This window comes from Megascapheus bottae, chromosome 6 (assembly GCF_031878675.1).
Source record: "Megascapheus bottae isolate mThoBot1 chromosome 6, mThoBot2.hap1, whole genome shotgun sequence".
NCBI classification, from domain to species: Eukaryota; Metazoa; Chordata; class Mammalia; order Rodentia; family Geomyidae; genus Megascapheus; species Megascapheus bottae.
The window spans coordinates 77,786,544-77,807,369 of record NC_143514.1 but is presented as its reverse complement, the minus strand read 5'-3'; the positions used below and the strand labels follow the sequence as shown (position 1 = coordinate 77,807,369).

The following is a 20,826-nucleotide window of genomic DNA, read 5'->3' as shown; positions in this document are numbered from 1 at the left end:
TTGTTTTGCTTTTGCCTTCTTTTTTCTTCACCACCCCCTCCTGACATTTTTAAATTATCTGTACAAAGGGGGTCCATTCTGACATGACTATATATGCATATAACATGTCTTAACCAGATTCCCCTCCCCCACTCCTCTCTTCCTTTCTTCTCACCTCCCAACCACATCGACATTCTTTTTTTTGCCAGTCCTGGGCTTGAGCTCAGGGCCTGAGCACTGTCCTTGGACTTTCTCAAGGCTACAGCTCTACCACTTGAGCCTCAGCACCACTTCTGGCTTTTTTCTATGTATGTGGTACCGAGGAATCTTGAACCCGGGTCTTCATGCATGCTAGGCAAGCACTTTAACCACTAGGCCAAACTCCCGGCCCCTCTTTTTTTTTTTTTTTTTTTTTGGTCAGTCCTGGGAACTCTGGGCCTGGGCGCAGTCCCTGGCTCTTCAGCTCCAGGTTACTGCCCTACCCTTGAGCCACAACACCACTTTCAGTTTTCTAGTGGTTAATTGGAGATAAGAGTCTCATGGACTTTAGTGCCCCAGCTGACTTTGAACTGCGATCCTCAGATCTCAGGCTCCTGCGTAGCTAGGATTACAGGGGTGAGCCACCACACCCCAGATCCCTACGTCAACATTCTTTAGTATTTCATTTTCTGCCTGGGTTTCTCTGTGTCAGGGTCTCACCCCAGAACCTAAGATGGCCTCGTGCTACTGATCTTCCTGCCTCTTCCTCCTGAGAGCTGAAATGGTAGGCATGTGTATGTGGATTGGTTTCATTCAGTCAAATACATCTGTGTGGTTATCTTGGGGCTCCGACTCCAGGGCTTTTCACACCCAAGGTAATCCCTCAACCACTGGGCCACATCCCTCTCCCCCAAACACACATGCACATGCACAATCGCACATGCATGCAGTGCTCTTGTGCACAGGAGCCAGGACAAAGACCCGCCGCAAACAGTGCGGAAACCAATGAACAAAGCCAAGTGCTGGGCCAGGACTGTGACCTAACGGTAGAGTGCTTGTCTAGCATGCACAAAGCCTGGGTTCAATTCCACATACCACAGAAAAAGCCAGAAGTGGTGCTGTGGCTCAAGTGTGTTAGCCTTGAGAAAGTCAAGTACAGTGCACAGGCCCTGAGTTCAAGCCCCAGGACTGGCAAAAACAAGCAAACAATAACAACTGGAATCTCAGTTGTAATCCTACTTCCTCAGGAGGCTGGAAACTGGAGGATTTCTGTTCAAGGTCAGCCAAGACAGAAAAGTCCATATGTGCCAATCTCCAAAATAGGCCAGCAACAAAGTAAGGCTGGAAGTACAGCTCAAGTGGTAGAGTACCAGCCATGAACCAGTAAGCTGAACAAGCACAAGGTCCTGAGTTCAAACAAACAAACAAAAAGCAGACATAGGGAATTCATTTGGTGGATCCAGGGAACCAAACACCAGGTTACTGGAGCTGCAGGCAATGACAAAGGGACAAGTAGGTGTGGGGGCTGCAGAACCATAGTGCAGACTGAAATTTATTATAAAATTAGAGAATACTAAGCAGAAAGGAACCAGATCTTGTATGTTAAGAGGGTCCCTCGAGCCAGGCACTGGTGGCTCATGCCTGTAACCTTAGCTACTCAGGAGGCTGAGATCTGAGGATCCTGGTTCAGAGTCAGCCTGGGCACAAAAGTCTGTGAAACTCTTAACTCCATTGAACCACCAGAAAATCAGAGTGGCGCTGTGACTCAAGTGGTAATGCACTAGCCTTTAGCTGAAGAGCTCAGGGGCAGCGCCCACGCCCAGAGTTCAAATGCCACAACCGATAAAAAGAACAAGGAGGAGGAAGAGGAGGAGGAGGAAGAGGAAAGCCCAAGGACAGTGCTCCGGCCTTGAGTTCAGTCCCCAGGCCTTGAGTTCAGTCCCTGGGACTGGCAAAAAAGAAAAAAAAACAAAACAAAAAAAGGTCTGGGAATGTGGCTCAGTGGTAGAGCGCTTGCTTGCCTTGCATACATGAAGAAATGGGTTAAATTCCTCAATACCACATAAACAGAAAAAGCTGAAGTGGTGCTGTGGTTCTAGTGATAGAGTACTAGCCTTGAGCAAAAGATCTCAGGGACAGTGCCCAGGCCCAGAGTTCAAGCTTCAGGACTGGCCAAAAAAAAAAAATTCTCACCTTGGTCCAGAGTAGCTAGGCATGAGCCACTAACACTGACTCAACATTTCCTCCTCCTCCTCCTCCTCCTCCTCTTCTTCTTCTTCTTTTTTGCCAATTTTGGGGCTTGAACTCAGGGCCTGAGCGCTGTCCTTGGGTTTTCTCAAGTCTAGAGTTCTACCACCTGAGACACAGCACCACTTCCAGTTTTTTTCTATGTATGTGGTAGCGAGGAATCGAACCCGGGTCTTCCTGCAAGCTAGGCAAGCACTCTACCACTAGGCCAAACTCCTGACCCTTAACATGATTTCTTTTTTTGGCCAGTCCTGGGCTTGGGCTCAGGGTCTGAACACTGTCCTTGGGTTTTCTCAAGGTTAGAGCTCTACCACATGAGCCATAGCATCACTTCTGGCTTTTTTCTATGTATGTGGTAGCAAGGAATCGAACCCAGGTCTTTGTGCATGCTAGACAAGCACTCTACCACTAGGCCAAACTCCTGGTCCACACATGATTTCTTAATAGCAGATCTCAGCCCAGATCAAGAGATTCTAGTTCCTAAGGGAAATAAAATTGTCCCCTTACAGTTGGTGGCCAGGACTTTGATCTTTGAAAATTACTTTAAGTAAGAACCCCTTGTCCACTGAACCCTAATTTCTTTCAAGGATCCCTGGGAACCCACAAGGAATATTCCACTTTTCCCGAGCATTCTGGAAATCCTTTATAAGACAGGAGGACTAGAATTTCAGCACCAGGGATATCACGGGGCCTGGAGAAGTAGGGTGACTGACTGGATCTCCCTGCAGTACACAGGCTGAGGCCTCCCGCTGGGGCCCCTCTTCCCCTCAGATGGGAGGGGTCGCAGGACTGAGTGTCCAGCACGCGTCTCCCCTCTTTCTCACAGGGGCAACAAAGCCTTTTTCTCTAAAAAGCCTGGTTAAGGGACACTTACCAGATGACTGCGTGGGCACCCCACATCCTCAGATTGGCGGCTCTCTCTCCTCCCAGGAGGAACTTTTCAGAAGCAGCATCCTGGGCATAAATAAAGGGGAGCCTACTCCCCCTCCCCCTTCTGCAGGGTGGGGGTGTCACTTAGGTGCCAAAAAGCTTGGATTGTGTCCACACACCTTCGCTCCTCCCCAACCCCGATAAGATGAATGGCTTCATCCTTGGGAGAACAAAATGAGAAGAGTGGGGGCTGGGGTGGGTAGCTTAGAGATACAGCTCTGGCCTAGCATGACAAGGCCATGAGTTCCAACTCCAGCAAAGAGAGAGACACACAGGGTATAGTGACTCACACCTATAATCCCAGCTACTCAGGAGGCTGAGCTCTCAGGGTCATCATCCGAAGCCAACCTGGCAGGAAAGTCCATGAGACTCTTCTCTCCAATTAACCACCTACAAGCCGGAAGTGGAGCTGTGGATCAAAGTGATAGAACACTAGCCTTCAGTAGAAAAGCTCAAGGAAGGGCCAGGAGTTTGGCCTTGTAATAGAGTGCTTGCCTTGCAAGCAGGAAGTGCTGGGTTCAATTCCTTAGTACTACATACTGACAAAAAGCTGGAAATGGTGTTGTGGCCCAACTGGTAGAGTACTAGCCTTGAGAAAGCCCACGAACAGTGCTCAGGAGTCCAGTGTGACTAGAGAAATCCAACAATCTCACAGATTTTCCTGGCTGCGCTGGCTTTGAACTGCCATCCTCAGATCGTAGTCTCCTGAGTAGCTAGAATGTCAAGGCTGAGCTACTGGCATCCCCCTCTGCTTTCCTTCTTAACTCTCCCTCTATCCCTGTTCTTTTTCTTTCAACCTAGATGGCTTTGAATTTGTTTGGGGCCACCTGGGAGCACAGAGTGCTGGAACCTGGAACCTGTGGTCTGGTCAGTGGAAACTATTTGTCCCCAGGGTCTGTTCACACACAGGTAGAAGATTCTGAGCTGACCAGCTGGTTAAACATCACAAGGACCCTTGAGGCAAGCCAGAGGGGGCTGGGAGACCTGGCCAGTACGGACCCTCAGATCCCAGGGGAGCAACAAGGCCAGGCAAACACATTCAACACACAGCTCACTCCCCGCTTAGAGCCTGCAAGGACTACCAGGTTCCTGTTGAAACCTTAAAGAAGTTTCAGCAAACAAACAAGTCAGGCATGGGTAATTCACCCCTATAATCCTGGCTACTCAGGAGGTTAAGATCTGAGGATTACAGTTCAAAGCCAGCCCAGGCAGGAAAATTCATTAGACTCTTATTTCTAATTAGCTGCCCCAAGAGCTGACACTAAAGCTGCAGTTCAAGGGGTAGAGCATCAGCCTTGAGTAAAAAATGCCCAGGGAAAGTACCTAGTCCCAGAGTTCCTGAGTTTAAACCCCAGGATTGGTGTGTGCATGCATGCGCGTGCGTGCACACACGTGCACACACGCGCGCACACACACACACACACACACACACACACACACACACCAGCTCTAATTGACAAACTGGTTTTGGATTTGTTTTATTTTTTACTAGCACTGGGGTTTGAACTGGGGACCTTATAGTCTTGTTTAGCTTTTTATTTTTTTTTGGGGGGGTTGTATACTTATGGGGCTTGAACTTAGGGCCTGGGAGCTGTCTTGAGCTTTTTTTGCTCAGTGCTAGTACTTTACCAGTTTGAGCCACAGCTCTACTTCTGGTTTTCTGGAGGTTAATTGGAGATAAAAGGCTCATGAACTTCCCTGCCTGGGCTGACTTTGAACTGCTATCATCAGATCTCAGCTTTCTGAGTACCTAGGATTACAGGCACAAGCCACCAGGGCCCAGCTTTTGCTTAGACTTTTTTATTTAAGTTCTCTACTAGCATTGAAGAAAGAAAAACAAAACAAAACAGAAGTAGAGCCATACCTCCACTTCTGTTTTTTTTCTTTTTTCCTTCTTAGTTAATGGGAAATAAGAGTCTCATAGACTTTTTTTTTTTTTTTTGCCAGTCCCAGTCTTGAACTCAGGGCCTGAGTGTTACCCCGTTTTGCTCAAGGCTAGCATTCTACCTCTTGAGCCACAGCATATGTCCAGCTTTTTCTGTGTATGTGGTACTAAGGAATCAAAACCAGGGCTTTATGTATGCTAGATAAGCACATTTCCACTAAGCCACATTTCTAGCCAAGAGTTGTTTTTTGTTGTTGTTGTTTTTGGTTGGTCGGTCATAGAATTTGAACTCTGGGCCTGGGTGTCGTCCTTGAGCTTTTCAGCTCAAGGCTACTGCCCTACCCCTGGAGCCACAGCACTACTTCAGTTTTCTAGTGATTAATTGGAGTCTCACAGACTTTTGTGCCCAGGCTGACTTTAAACCATAATCCTCAGATCTCAGCCTCCTGAGTAGCTGGATTACAGGCGTGAGCCACCACACCCGCCTTTTTCATTGGATTTCCCAGATGTTTGAATTTGCTCATTTCTGAATTTAGCATCCATATTGCCATTTTTCTTTTACCTTTTTTTTTTTGCCATTTTTTTATGACGGTTGAACCAAGCAATGGCTGATTGCCAGACTTGCTGAATCTCTATCCAATTAGTCCATTACAAAACATATCAAGCCTTCCTGGCTAGGGCAACAGGAAATGAATAGACTACCCCTGGGACAGGAAACATGATTTTCTTCCTGGTTCAGCTGGGATGACTGAATTGTTCTGGGGAGGGAGTTGTGTGTCTTAAACCATCCTTGCCCTCCAGAACCTCAGCTTGTTTTTCTTCTACTAAGAAATATCATTAAACCAGAACTTCTCTGAATCATTAAACCAGAACTTCTCTGAGTAAGACAGGGTATGCACTAGGTGACACTAAAATTCTCTCCTGGGATCTACCCTCAAGGATACATGGATAGAATTCAAGTTCTGGAACATGAGTGAAGGAAAATTCCCTCTCTGTTTTCACTAATTTCTCATTAAACATGAGTTTGTTTTTGTTGTTGTTGCTGTTGTTTTGCCAGTCCTGGGTTTGAGCTCAGGGCCTGAGCACTATCCTTGGGTTTTCTCACAGTTAGAACCCTACCACCTGAGCCACAGCACCACTTCCAGCTTTTTTCTATGTATGTGGGACCGAGAAATCCAACCCAGGTCTTCGTGCATGTTAGGCAAGCACTCTACCACTAGGCCAAACTCCAGGCCCTCAAGATTCTAATCTCCAACTGGCCAGCAAAAAAGCAGGGGCTTAAAGTGTGGCTCAAGTGCTAGAGTACCAGCATTGAGTGGAAAAGCCAAGTGAGAACACCAGACTTTGAGTTCAAACCACAGTGCTGGCATAAAAGTCCTTACGCTTGCTGAGTGCCTGTGGCTCACACGTGTAACCCTAGCTACCCAGGAGGCTGAGACTGAGGACCATGCTTTAAAGCCAACCCAGACAGGAACTTCCATGAGAGTCTTACCTGTAATTAGTCATCACCACTACCAACAAAAAAGCCAGGAGTAAAGCTGTGGTTCAAGGGGTAGAGCTCAGGAACAGCATCTAGGTGCTGAGGGTAAGCTATAGGATTAGCGCATGCACACACACACACACACAACCTCCAGTTACAAAAAGGGAGGAAGGTCTGTAAGCACCCATGAGTCTCTCTGTTAAAATGTTTTTATCTTATTTACAAAATATGCTAGTTTGATTTCATGAAGCAAATTTATAGTTGAGAGCCCAGATTCTAGGAATATTCCAACTCCAGACATATGAGAGAGATGCAAATCAAAATGCCATTATGAGAGCATTTTAAAGTCATCAGAGTGGCAACAATTAGGGAGGCAGAAATGAGAAAGGAGGAGTGTTGGCAAAGCAGGGCCTGGGTGGGGTGTAGCATGCCAGGGGCCCAGGGGCCACGTGGGACTGGGGAATGCTGAAGCTCCAGCCTAGCCTCTCTGCACTGGTTTCCTTATCTGGAATATTAAGATGACATTACCTACTTTGCAAAAATGGGGTGGGAGGGGCCGGGAGCATACCCTACTGGTAGAGTGCTCGCCTAGCACACACAAAACCCTAGGTTCGATTCCTCAGTACCACATACACTGAAAAAGCTGGAAGTGGTGCTGTGTCTCAAGAGGCAGAGTGCTAGCCTTGAGCAAAATGTGCCCAAGAACAGTGCCCAGGCCCTGAGTTCAAGCACCAGAACTGGCAAAAAAAAAAAAAATGGTGTGAGAATTCAAGTACCTCTATCATCAAGGCTGAATAAGGGCTCCACAAATAGTCTTGGCAGGTGTGTGCTCCTAGAGTACAAGATCAGGGTATGTTTCTTCCTAGAATCTTCAGTACCTTGAACCAAGGCAGCCAGCAAGTAACAGTGACAATGCCATCCTGAGGTTCTAGTTGTCATCGTTAGATCTAACTTCCAGTAAGTAGAGAACATAAATGCTACAGGAACAAGCTAGGGGATACTGTGGGAACACAATCAGATAAATCCTGATTGCTTCAGAGTCAATATCTTGGCCAGCTGTGGTGGGGCATGCCTGTAATTTCAACTACAATGGAGAATTGTAGTGCCAGGCTACCTCAGGTAACATGTACGCAAACTCAGACACACAGACACACACACACACAGAGACACACAAACATGCACACACACACACACACACACACACACACACACAATGCTATCTGAAAAACAGCTAAAGCCAAAAATAGAGTTGGAGGAGTGGATAATTAGTAGAGGTCCAGCTGAGCAAGCAAGTCGAGGGAAGCCTTGAATTCAAACCCCAGTACCAAGTTAAACATAAAATAGCCATGTGCGGGGGGGCTGGGAGTTTGGCCTAGTGGTAAGAGTGCTTGCCTAGCATGCACGAAGACCAGGGTTCAATTCCTCAGCACTCCACATACATAGAAAAAGCCAGAAGTGGTGCTGTGGCTCAAGTGGTGGAGCTCTAGCCTTGAGAAAGCCCAAGGACAGCGCTCAGGCCCTGAGCTCAAGCCACAGGACTGGCAAAAAAAAAAAAAAAAATAGCCATGTGCGGTAGCTCATGCCTGGAATCCTAGCTACTCAGGAGGCTGAGATCTAAGGATTGCAGTTCAAAGCAAGCCAGGGTACTAAAGTCCATGAGACTCATCTCCAATTAATCATCAGAAAACTACCAGAAGTGGGGCTGTGGCTCCAGGGGTAGGGCGGTAGCTTTGAGCTGTAGATCTCAGGGACAAAGCCCAGGCCCAGAATTCAAGTCCCATGACTTGAATAAGACATATTATTGTCAGGAAAGACAAAGGCTGAGAAACTATTCTAGATTGAAGGCAATTAAGGAGCCACAATAACTGAATACACCGGTACTCATGATTGGTCCTAGCACCAAGTGAAAAATTGCACAAAGGACAGGCTTAAGTTTGGATTTTATTCATTCATTTGTTTATGTTCTAGTCCTAGAGTTTAAACTCAGGGTCTGGGTGGTATCCCTGAGCCTATTTGCCCTTGGCTGACATTCTACTACTTGAATCATAGCTCCACTTCTGGGTTTTTGTTTTTGTTTTTGCCAGTCCCGGGCTTGAGCTCAGGGCCTGAGCACTGTCCTTGGACTTTCTCAAGTCTAGAGCTCTACCACTTGAGCCTCAGCACCAATTCTGGCTTTTTTCTATGTATGTGGTGCCGAGAAATCAAACCTGGGTCTTCATGCATGCTAGGCTAGCACTCTACCACTAGGCCAAACTCCCGGCCCCCACTTCTGGTTTTTAAGTGGTTAATTCCTGCCAATTTTAGCTTTGAACTGATCCTCAGATATCAGCTTCCAGAGTAGCTAGGATTACAGTTGTGAGCTACTGTTGCCAACTTAGTTTTGTTGTTTTGCTGCTGCTGTTTTTTTTTTTTGGGGGGGGGAGGGTGGTAGTAGAAGGAATAAAACATGAAAGTGATTATATATTAGAAAATACAGTTAGATTATCAGATGTGGGGGTACAGGTCTATAATTCCAGTTTGGCAGATTGGAAGATTCCAAGTTTAAGACCATCTTGAGCAATTTAGAAGACTGTCTTTAAAATTATCTAGGTACTAGCGTCTTGTAACTGTAATCTTACTTACTCAGGAGGCTGAGATCCAAAAGATTCAGGTTCAAGGCCAGACTGTGCAGAAAAGTTCATGAGACTCCAAAATAGCCAGCAAAAAGTAGGGTTTGATTGGCTCCAGCTAATCAAGTCAAATGAGTATCAGAAAAAAAATAAATAAATAAAGTATCACATTAGCATGGTGGCTTACGCCTGTAATCCTAGCTACTCAGGAGGCTGAGGTTTTACGATTAAGGTTCAAAGTCAGCCTAGCATAAAAGGACCTGAGACTCTTTATCTCCAATTAACATCTAGAAAATGGGAAGTGGGGCTTGGCTCAAGAGTAGGGCAGAAACCTTGAGAGGAAGAGCTAAAGAACAATGCCCGGGCCCAAGGGTAGGGTGGTAGCCTTGAAGTGGAAGAGCTCAAGGACAGCCCTGCCCAGGCTGAGTTCAAGCCCCATGATCCTCTCCCCAAAAATAAAAGTTCAAGTATCTTGCTGGGCATGGTGGTTCACACCTGTAATCCTAACTACTCAGGAGGCTGAGATCTGAGGATTAAAGTTGAAGCCAGCTCGGGCAGTCACTAAAGACCAAGAGACTCTTATTTCCAGTTAACTTCTAGAAAATGGGAAGTGGGCTGTGGCTCAGGGGTAGGGTGGTAGCCTTGAGCTGAGGAGCTCAGGGACAGGCACCCAGGCTGAATTGAAGCTCCATGACCTACCCCACACACACATACACAAAACCTCAGAAAGCCTAATTATTTATTTTATTTGGTGTTGGTTGTGGGACTTGAACTCTGTGCCTCGGCACTGCCCAGAAGCTCTTCAGCTCAAGGCTACTGCCCTCCCCTTGAGCCACAGCGCCACTTCTGGTTTTCTGTTGGTTAATTGCAGATAAGAGTCTCTCAGACTTTAGTGCCTGGGCTGGCTTTGAACCAAGATCCTCAGATCTCAGCCTCCTGAGTAGCTAAGATTACAGGTGTGAGCCACCAGCACCTGGCTCTAATTAATTTAATAAATGCTTAGAAGAGAGGAGGAGGGCATGAATAGACCTTTTGTTTGGTCCCTTTACAGTCTGTCGATTTACTACAGGAGTACAAACAAGCAAACCAGAAGAAGGTACAAAATACTACATTTCAAATCCCTTTTGACAATCTTTGGCATTGTGGTTTCAAGTTGAAAATAGACATGGACTCAGACAGGGGAGGGAGCTCTAGGCCTCTGTCTCATTCTGGCCTTATTGATTCTCCTGTTGACTGTAGTAGACTTTTTTTTTTTTAATGCTGGTTGCTGGGAGCTGCTCATTCTTGCTTAGCTTTTTCTACTCAAGATTGGCACTCTACCACCACTTCTAGCTTTTTGCTGTTTCGGTGAAGATAACAGACTCTCAAACTTGTCTGGCCAGGTTGGCTTTGAACCTGGATATTCAGATCCCGGCCTCCCAATTTCAGGCATAAGCCTTGCAGGCCCAGCTCTACGATTTACCTTCTTCGAGCGTGTTGACTAGTCTCCTCAACTTGCTGGCCAACTCCTGGGGCCTTTGAGGTTCATGGGATCCTCTGGGACCTTTCCTCAGTTTCTACACACCAGCTGCACCCTCTTGCATCAGGCAGCTGAGAGGGGGATCTTGTGTAAATTTAGAGAACAATTGCTTAGGAGAGAGCCAAGATATTGGAGGGATGTCCTCAGGCCAGGCAGGCCGGGGCTTCTGAGCCTGCTTCTTCCTTTGCAAAACAGAGATGGAGAAACTGACATTTTACCTGTGGGTGGGTGGGTAGATTGACACAATGCAGATGTCCGGCTTTGCAGTGTGCAGTAACCCTCAAGGCCATCTGCCCAGCCTCATCCCCTATTCTAGGAATAAGTAAGGGCCATTTGTTTTATCTGCCTCCTGTCCTTCCTCCCTCATCCATCCAAATTAGTTCTGACAGGACCTTGTTCCTGTGAAGAGCAGGACTCAGAGATGCACTTAACAGGATTTGCTACTTTCTTCCTTAGAGACTGTAACAAGCAGGAGGCAAACCTGGTTGCTACCAACTCCTATCACTTTTATAATCCTGGCTACTCAGGAGGCTAAGAGCTGAGGGGGATGTTTGAAGCTAGCCCAGGCATGAAAGTCCATAGGAACTGAATTTCCAGTTGACCAGCAAAAGGCTGGAAGTGGTACTGTGGCTCAAATGGTAGTACCAGCTTTGAAGGAAAAAAAAAAGCTAAAGAACAGCACCCAGGCCTTGAGTGTAAGCCCTAGTATCACCACAAAATAAAAACATTAATTGGGGGTGGGGAAAGAAATGAAGGAACAGACTGAGTTCAAATCTAACTGCTATCATTTACTATCTGTGAGCCTGGGAAGGTTAATTCATCTCCCAGGAGAGTTGCTTAATCTTTGCATTATTCCTTCCCTCGGCTAAGAGCAGGGAATGGGTTCATTCATAAATGAAAAATACTTTCTTTGTGGAAACCTTTGTTTTTATCTCACCCCTTGAGCTTGATACAATATACAAAGCTGTGGAAACTGTTGCCAATAGGGCTGAAAGTATGCGCATCTCAGTTTCCTAGGTTCCCCACCCCCGCCCCATTCCCTCCCGTTCCCAAAACTGTTGCCAGTGAAAATTGACACACTAAGTTTAAGGCCTCTTAAAATAGATGAAGTACAGTATTAATATTATTAATATTATTATTATTATTACAGGGCTGGATTAAAAGATTCGTATTTTGTGTCTTGAGATTCAAATCCCAGGATTATTCATTTCCCTATTGATCTTACATAAAATACTTGGGAAAAAAAATATACTCAGGTGACGACCAAAAAGAAATGTAACCTTTACCTGATTCACGTCACCGTAACGTCTTTGTACATCACCTTCATAATAACAAACATTAAACGTAAAGCACTTTTTCAAGAAAAATTTGTGCCTCCGTTTCCCTGCTTGCAAAACGAGGACAGTGGCCATACTAGGTGGCACACAAAACTATGAGTGCATCTAGAAAGTTCCGGGCAGAGCTCGGGTTGCTGTTGTTTGGCAACCAAGTTGCTGTTTGATGGAGGACCCTGACTTTTTAAGTGGAGCGCTCAGCTCGGCCGCCGCCCCGCCCCGCCCCTCCTGCCTCGCCCCGCCCCTCCTGCCTCGCCCCGCCCCGCCCCGCCCCGCCCCGCCCCGCCCCGCCCCGCCCCGCCGGGCCTGGCCTACTCGAGTCTCGCGCGTTTTCTCTGAGCGCGAGCTCGGGCCGAGGGCCGGGACCGGCGGTTGGCCGGGCGGAACCATCCGCTACGAGTGTAGGGGGAGCCGAAAGTCTCCGCGGCCGCAGCTGTGTTCACCTCTGCTTTTCCAGACGGAAGTGCCGGTCCTCCAGCCTGCGGACGTGCTCGTCCAGCCTCCGGACTCGCCGCGCGGGGCGGAGCTGCCGCGGAAGGGGGCTGTAGGCCCTCGGCCTGGCCTTCTCCCCCCGCCGGCGGCGGGCCGGTGGGACCGGACGGCGGCCCGCAGGGGGGAAGGAGGCGGCCCTAGCGCCATTTTGTGGGGACGAAGCGGTGGCCGGGCTGCCGTCGGGACCTTCCGCGCTCGGTGTCCGTGTCGTGCTTCCCAGCCGCCGCGCAGCGGGTGAGTCGGTGACGCTTCCCTGCGAGGACCGCCGGGTGCCGCGGCTCCGCGTCGCGGGGTGGGGGGCGGACGCGGCGGCCTGGGGCCTCCGGGGCCTCCGCCCGGGGAGGGCAGCGGCGGAGCCAGGCCGGGCCTCGTCCCGCCCCAGCGGGCTCGGGCCTCGCGCGGCTGCGCCCACACGGCCGGGCGCGGGGCGGCGGGGTCCGGCGGAGGCCCGGCCCGGCCCGTGTTTTCGGGTCTCGGCACTCGGGGACCGCGAGGGCCGCCTCAAGGCCCAGGCCCCCCACGCCGCCTCCCTGCGCCCTCGCGCGCGGGCTTCTGGGGATGGCGGCCCGCAGCGCCCGGGGCCTGCCGAGCCTCCGCCGCCCCTCCAGTCGAGAGAGTCGGCGCCCGCCGGCGCCTGGCACCCCGCTCGCTGCTCCCCTGCAAGACCCGGCTCGTGCCTTACACTTGGGGGACGCCTCCTCGGACCCGCGCGGGCGCCGGCGCGCGCGCACGGCGTCTCCACTTCCCTGGTTCTCCTGGTCCTGGGATTTATTGACCCACACGATCGGGATAAAGTAGGGACTGGCGGCGGGCGGCGGGGCTCACGCCCGTGTCCTAGCACCCGGCCCGGATTCTAGGTCAGCGTGGGCTTCCGAGGAATTAAATCGTGACTGCTTCATTGGTTCACTTTTCTCTTGCCCGACTGCCCACCCTTTGGCTTGTAACCAGCCTGGCACGTGGGACTCGGCTCTATCACTTGGGATGTAGGAAGAGGGCACTCGGAAAGTAGTCACGGAATGAATGAACTAGCCGGGCGTGACGTTTTAATAAACATTACCATCCTTACCTTTACCTCACTTTTCAGAGGTTGGAAGAGAAGTATGAGAAGCCAAATGGCAAGAGTTTCTCGGGAAGTCAAAGTTCGAGTGTGTGTCGGCCGATTATAAGGAGACAGTTAACGTGACACATTTTTCTCTCTTTTCCCCTTAAGTAAAGAAAGATGTCTGAGTACATCCGGGTAACGGAAGATGAGAATGACGAGCCTATTGAAATCCCATCCGAAGATGACGGGACTGTGCTGCTGTCCACGGTTACAGCCCAGTTTCCAGGGGCCTGTGGGCTGCGCTACAGGAACCCGGTGTCTCAGTGTATGAGAGGTGTCCGGCTGGTGGAAGGGATTCTGCATGCCCCCGACGCTGGCTGGGGAAATCTGGTGTATGTTGTCAACTATCCAAAAGGTTTGTTAACCCGTTTGGGTATGTATCTTGTCCTAAGTCCTGGCTCATGGCCAGTTTACATGTTTCCTCCCCTGCACAGAGGCAAACCATTCCCCAGCAGCCAGGCAACTGGAGCTACTTTTTCTTTCTCTCTCTTTTTTTCTTTTGTGCTGGTCCTGGGTGGTGAACTCAGTACTAGGTACTGTTCTTGAGCTTTTCTGTTCAAGATTAGCCTCTACCACTTTGAGCCACAGCTTCACTTCTAGCTTTTTAGTAGTTAATTGGAGATGAGTCCCACAGACTTTCCTGCTCAGGCTGAATTTGATCTGTGATCCTCAGATCTCAGCCTCCTGAGTGACTGCCATCACAGGCGTGAGCCACTGGTGCCTGGCCCACCTGTTTCTTTAAACTGTGCTGGTAATTGGGTTTGGAAGAGTGCTAATAGAAATTATAGAACACATTTAGAAGAGAACTCTGTGTATAAACATACATGTGTGTATGTATGTGATGTTACCTGAAAAGTCATTGCTAAGGTGTAGGCGGTTACGAAGCTTTGTGGTTCTGTCAGTTTTGTAAGTAAGATTCTAATAAAGGACCTGATATTTTGATCCTTTGTCCCTGCTGTCCTACCTCACTGTTCAATCTTAAACTTTTTTTTCATCCTGAAGTTGAACATCAGTTAGTTGTAGTGGGTCAGTCAGATCTTGAATTAGCACAGTCCTGATTATAGTTTTTCAGATTCAGGTCTTTCTAAGACACGTGCTCAGAAAGAGGACACATTTTAGCAGTATGAATGTATGCTACCTGATGGTTCTTTCTTTTTTTTTTTTTTTTTTTCCTTTGCCAGTCCTGGGCTTGAGCTCAGGGCCTGAGCACTGTCCTTGGACTTTCTTAAGGCTAGAGCTCTACCACTTCCGGCTTTTTTTTTTCTATGTATGTGGTACCGAGAATCCTGGGTCTTCATGCATGCTAGGCAAGCACTTTAACCACTAGGCCAAACTCCCAGCCCTGATGGTTCTTTCTTTTATGTTAACTTTATAATGCAGCGAGGGCAGTCCAGCCATGAATGGGACCTGTAATGCCTACACTGAGACCAAAGATCACTGGAGCTTGAGTTAGTGACTTGGACAAGAACAACAACAAAAATGTTTTCTTTTCCTTCTAAATAACCTAAAGTTAGGTTGGTCTGGACATTTTCAGTTTGTTCCCCTCATTGTCCTCCACTCTCAAACAAGTTTGGCCTTTTTTTCCTTAGTTTGGAGTAGAAAAGGTTTAAGTCATAGAATCACATGTAGAGATAAAAGTTGTGGGCCAGGGGCCAGGAGTTTGGCCTAGTGGTAGAGTGGTTGCTTAGCATGCACAAAGATCCAGATTTGATTCCTTGGTACTAGAAAAAGCTGAAAGTGGTGCTGTGGCTCAAGTGGTAGAGAGTTCTAGCCTTGAGAAAGCCCAAGGACAGTGCTCAGGCCCTGAGTTCAAGCCCCAGGACTGTTTAGCCTAGTGATAGAGTGCTTGCCTAGTATTCATGAAGACCCGGATTTGATTCCTCGGTACCACCCACATAGAAAAGCTGGAAGTGGTGCTGTGGCTTAAGTGGTAGAGCTCTAGCCTTGAGGAAGGTTCAAGCCCCAGGACTAGCAAAAAAAAAGAAAAGAAAAAGTTGTGTGTATACATACATCCAACTTTTATTCATCTCCTTTATATAAGAAGTATTCTTTCTCCTGCCACCCTCCCCCCCCCCCTTTTTTTTTTTCCAGTCCTGGGGCTTGAATTCAGGGCCTAAGCACTGTCCTTGGGCTTTCTACCACTTGAGCCACAGCACCACTTTTGAGAGGATGAAATTGTGCTTTATTGTGATCTTGAGATTTTTAGGAGCCCAGAATTGGGAAGTGAGCTATAGCAGTCGGCTCACAGCCCCGTCCTCAGCCTTCTGTCATGAAAGCCAATACCACCCTTCCCTGGTTGTACACTCTTACTCCGAGGGTCTTCCAGGTGCTTTGTACCTAGTAAGGTTTCTGCTTGTTTTGTTTAGATAACAAAAGGAAAATGGATGAGACAGATGCTTCATCAGCAGTGAAAGTGAAAAGGGCAGTCCAGAAAACATCAGATCTAATTGTGCTGGGCCTCCCATGGGAAACAACTGAACAGGATCTCAAAGAATATTTTAGTACCTTCGGAGAAGTTCTCATGGTGCAGGTAAATTGTGGTTTTCTTTAGCAATCCTGTTCTACCAGCAAGTGAGCCCCAGCTTTCTGTTAGTTAGCTCAGTGGCCCTGTCCTTCCAGGTCAGCAGGTGAAAGTTAATGTGTGTTGTACAGTGTTGCTTCTGCCTAGAAGGCACTGAACAAAAGTTGGCCTTGTGTACTACTGTGTGCTACGAACCATAACCTTGCACACTGTCAAGTCTTCCCCTTACGTAGAAAGGATTAAGGGAAGTGAGCAGCATTGGCTCCTTCATTAATGGCAGGTTTTCTGCCTTTCCCTATTTATTAGTCAAGATATGTAACCAAATCTAGTTGTTTTAAACATCCTGTTAAAATTCTGTAATGTCAATGAATGTTGTTCTCTAGTTGCCTTCATCTGTGTTCCCTCTTGTTGCTTTTACCTTTAAGTTTACCTTAAATTGCTAACTTCATCTAAACCTTTAATTACATATTGCATCCAATTTATGTCATTGCATTTTTTATGTTAAGGAACTTTTGGTGTGGGTGTGTATTGGAGTAAGTTCTGTATCTGTTCTAGGTCAAGAAAGACATTAAAACTGGTCATTCAAAAGGATTTGGCTTTGTTCGCTTTACGGACTACGAAACACAAGTGAAAGTAATGTCCCAGCGACATATGATAGATGGGCGATGGTGCGACTGTAAACTCCCCAACTCTAAGGTATCTCGCTCTTTTTCTCCTCTGTGCTTTGAACATTGTTACTAAAAAACTTGGAGATGTTATCGGATGTGATTTCAAGCTCTTGCCTTGTTTAAGTCTCAGGACTTTAATGTGTACTGAATATCTTAGATTGGCTTGAAATGATTACTCTTCTAAACTAAAACTTTGGCGTTCTGTTGGGTTTTTTCCTCTTTCTTTCTTTTTTTTTTTTTTCCTATGCCGCTTGAGCCCAACAGCTCCACTTCTCCTTTTGGTTTTTGTTTGTTTTGCTAGTTAATTCAAGAATATTCTTCTAGATTTTCCTGTCCCAGCTGGCTTTTGAACCACAATCCTCAGATCTCAGCCTCCTCATGGTTAAAATGTAACAACAAAATTGGGAGAACTGGGAATGTGGCTTAAAGGTAAAGTGCTTGGCTAGCATGCATGAAGTCCTGGATTTGTTCCTGAGTACCATATACACAGAAGAAGCTGGAAGTGGTAGAGTGCTAGCCAGCCTTGAGTAAAAGAAGCTCCAGGACAGTGCCTAAGCCCTGAGTTCAACCTCCAGTACGGGGCGGGGGGGGGGGGACGTTTTGTTATGCAGACCTAATTTGATTTGGTCTAAGTAAGAAATTAAAACTTGTGCCAGGCGCGGTGGCTCACATCTTATAATCCTAGCTACTCAGGGGGCTGAGATCTGAGGATCACGGTTCAAAGCCAGCCCAGGCTCTAAAGAATGTGAGGCTCATCTCCAGTTAACCACTAGAAAACCGGAAGTGGAGCTGTGGCTCAAGGGGTAGGGTAGTATCCTTGAGCTGGAGAGCTCAGGGATGGTGCCCAGGCCCAGAGTCCAAGCACCACACCACCTCCAAAAAAGAGAGAAAAACTTGTTATTTGGAACATCATCATTTTTGCTGGGACATGTCTCTCCTAAATCCAAGTGTATTTTGATCATTTAAAACCTCATTGTTAGCTGGGCGTGGTGGCTCATGCCTGCAGTACTTAGCTACTGAGGAGGCTGAGATTTGAGGATTGCTGTTGAAGCCATTGGGCAGGAAGTCTTTGATTAACTACTCAAAAAGCCAGTAGTGGAGCTGTGGCTCAAGTGCCAGACCACTAGCCTTGGGCAAGGATGCCCAGAGACAACGTCCAGGCTCTGAGATCAAGTTCCCACTACCAAATAAATAAATGCTCATTGTCTTGAAGGCTTCTTTTGGATGTCAAGTTGGTATTGGGTTTTGTTGTTGTGTTTCGTTTTTAAGCTCCAGTTGTGGGGCTTAAACTGGAGCTTGGGTGCTGTCCCTGAGCAGTAGCTTGCTCCAGGGTAACGCTCCGGCACTTGAGTCTCAGCACAGTGCCTCTGATGTTTTTTGTTTATTTGTTTTGACCAGCAAAGCCTAGATGAACCTTTGAGAAGCAGAAAGGTGTTCGTAGGGCGCTGCACAGAGGACATGACAGCTGAGGAGCTGCAGCAGTTCTTCTGTCAGTACGGAGAGGTGGTGGACGTCTTCATCCCCAAACCATTCAGAGCTTTTGCCTTCGTTACATTTGCAGATGATCAGGTATTTTTCTGGATCATTTGTTTGAGCGCTGGGGGTGTGGCTCACCACAGATCTTGTGGCTAGTATGGGCAAGGCACTGGGTTCAATCCTCAGCACCATAAGACAATCATGGTACTAATTTTCTCAGCTGGCTGCTGTCCTAGGCTAGATGGGCCTAGGTCAGTTGTGAGATGCCATTTTGCTAGTTTTCAGTATGTGACTTTAGAAGTGTCACAAACCTTTTGAAAATAAAAAATTAAAAGGGTATTTGGGGGGCGTGATTTAAATGAACATCCTCCAGTTTAGGTAACTGAAGCTTAAAATGCAGGGGTTCTTGTTGGGCTGGGGGAAGGGTCGGGGTTAGTGGTTGATCCATCCCTGTTTCTTGTAGGTGGCCCAGTCTCTCTGCGGTGAGGACCTGATCATAAAAGGCATCAGTGTGCATATCTCCAATGCAGAACCTAAGCACAATAGCAGTAGACAGTTAGAAAGAAGTGGAAGATTTGGTGGTAATCCAGGTGGCTTTGGGAATCAGGGTGGGTTTGGTAACAGTAGAGGGGGTGGAGCTGGCTTGGGAAATAATCAGGGTAGCAATATGGGGGGAGGGATGAACTTCGGTGCTTTCAGCATTAACCCAGCAATGATGGCTGCCGCCCAAGCAGCCCTGCAGAGCAGTTGGGGTATGATGGGCATGCTGGCCAGTCAGCAGAACCAGTCAGGCCCATCAGGCAATAACCAAAGCCAGGGGAATATGCAGAGAGAGCCAAACCAGGCTTTTGGTTCTGGGAATAACTCTTACAGTGGGTCTAATTCTGGTGCGGCCATTGGTTGGGGCTCAGCCTCGAATGCTGGCTCAGGCAGTGGGTTCAATGGAGGATTCGGTTCAAGCATGGATTCCAAGTCTTCTGGCTGGGGAATGTAGATGGGTGGGTGTGGGTGGTTGGGTGGTTGGTTGGTATGGAATGGAATGGAATGGTGGGAACTCAAATTTTTCTAAACTCATGGTAAGTATATTGTAAAATACCTATGTACTAAGGATTTTCCAAATTGGTTTGTTCCGTGTGGAGTATATTCAGCAGTATTTTTGACATTTTTCTTTAGAAAGAGGAAGAGCTAAAGGAATTTTACAAGTTTTGTTACATAAAAGGTTGAAATATTGAGTGGCTGGAAGGGAGCTGCTGTTGCCTGAATGGTAAACCAACACTACAATTGAGAGCAAAAGGTTCCTCCCTGCTCATTTATCCTGGGACTTGTTAAGAGAATTCTTTGCATGTTCAAAGTGGAAACCATTGGTTAGAACTGCATCTTTTTCTCCTTGTTTTAATTTGAACCCCACCACATGGGTTTCCCCTGGGAACAGACAGTGTCTCGCGGTGTTTGGTTCTTTTGATTTGGTTTTAACGCTTGTCTCCCCTCACATGCAAAAGTACAATATGAAGCCTTCATTTAATCTCTGCAGTTCATCTCATTTCAAATGTTTATGGAAGAAGCACTTCATTGAAAGTAGTGCTGTAAATATTCTGCCATAGGAATGCTTCTGTCTACATGCTTTCTCATCCAAGAGCTCGCCATCACACTGCACAGGCTGCGTCTTTGACGGTGGGTGTCCCATTTTTATCCGCTACTCTTTATGTCATGGAGTCGTATCAACGCTCTGAACGCAAGGCTGTGAGATGGAACCAGAAGGCTGTTTGAACTTTTGAAACCTTGTGTGGGATTGATGATGGTGCCGAGGCATGAAAGGCTAGTATGAGCGAGAAAAGGAGAGCGCGTGCAGAGACTTGGTGGTGCATAATGGATATTTTTTAACTTGGCGAGATGTGTCTCTCGATCCTGTGGGCTTTGGTGAGAGAGTGTGCAGAGAGCATTGCTAGCAAATAACGTACGAATGTTTTTGCATTCAAAGGACATCCACATCTGTGGGAAGACTTTGAGTTTTGTTCTTAGATAACCCCGTTAGCTGAATGTGTTAGTGAAATGACACTTGTACCTCCCCTCCCCCCTCGTCCACTGCTGTGAATGCTGTATGGTGTGTGTTCTCCTATGTTACCGATCTGCAAGTGTGGGAACGTGAACTGAAGCTGGTGGGCTGAGAACATGGACTGAGCTTGTGGTGTGCTTTGGGGGAGTACTTGGAAGCAGAGTTCACCAGCGAGCCCAGGTGTCTCGCGGGTGCAAGTTCTCTGTCTGTTAGCTCCCCAGAAGAATGCTGTTTGCTGCAGTTCTGTGTCCTGTGCTTGGATGCTTTTTATAAGAGTTGTCAATGTTGGAAATTCTTAAATAAAACTGATTTAAATAATATGTGTCTTTGTTTTGCAGCCCTGAATGCAAAGAATTCATAGCAGTTAATTCCCCTTTTTTGACCCTTTTGAGATGGAACTTTCATAAAGTTTCTTGGCAGTAGCTTATTTCGCTTCAAATAAACTTATTTGAAAAGTTGTCTCAAGTCAAATGGATTCATCACCTGTCATGCATTGACACCTGATACCCAGACTTAATTGCTATTTGTTCTTGCATTGTCTAAAGTGAAAAG

General features: G+C 47.4%; 2 protein-coding genes across 5 annotated transcripts in view; one reads left to right on the top strand and one right to left on the bottom strand.

Annotated features, from left to right (window-relative positions):
* Ciroz (ciliated left-right organizer protein containing ZP-N domains) overlaps positions 1-12,591 on the bottom strand; it is a 33,327-nt gene extending 20,736 nt beyond the window's left edge. The window contains exons 1-3 of the mRNA XM_090334030.1: positions 12,406-12,591; positions 10,572-10,810; positions 9,123-9,227 (exon numbers count right to left, since the gene is read on the bottom strand). Coding sequence (XP_090190156.1) covers positions 9,123-9,181 — 59 coding nt within the window. The 5' untranslated portion in view covers positions 9,182-9,227; positions 10,572-10,810; positions 12,406-12,591. The remainder of the gene's footprint in view (positions 1-9,122; positions 9,228-10,571; positions 10,811-12,405) is intronic.
* Tardbp (TAR DNA binding protein) lies at positions 12,405-20,606 on the top strand. 4 transcript variants are annotated; one of them, XM_090335835.1, is made up of 7 exons: positions 12,413-12,688; positions 13,665-13,911; positions 15,923-16,086; positions 16,633-16,773; positions 18,144-18,314; positions 18,685-18,811; positions 19,823-20,606. In XM_090335835.1, exons 2-7 carry the CDS (start codon positions 13,674-13,676, stop codon positions 19,888-19,890), a joined length of 909 nt encoding a protein of 302 aa, XP_090191961.1. In that variant the 5' UTR covers positions 12,413-12,688; positions 13,665-13,673; the 3' UTR covers positions 19,891-20,606. The 4 variants fall into 4 exon arrangements, with proteins under 4 accessions (XP_090191957.1, XP_090191961.1, XP_090191959.1 ...); XM_090335833.1 differs by having other exon boundaries at positions 12,414-12,688; positions 18,685-18,802; positions 19,753-19,893; XM_090335832.1 differs by having other exon boundaries at positions 12,415-12,688; positions 19,753-19,893.
* The last annotated feature ends 220 nt before the right edge of the window (positions 20,607-20,826 follow it).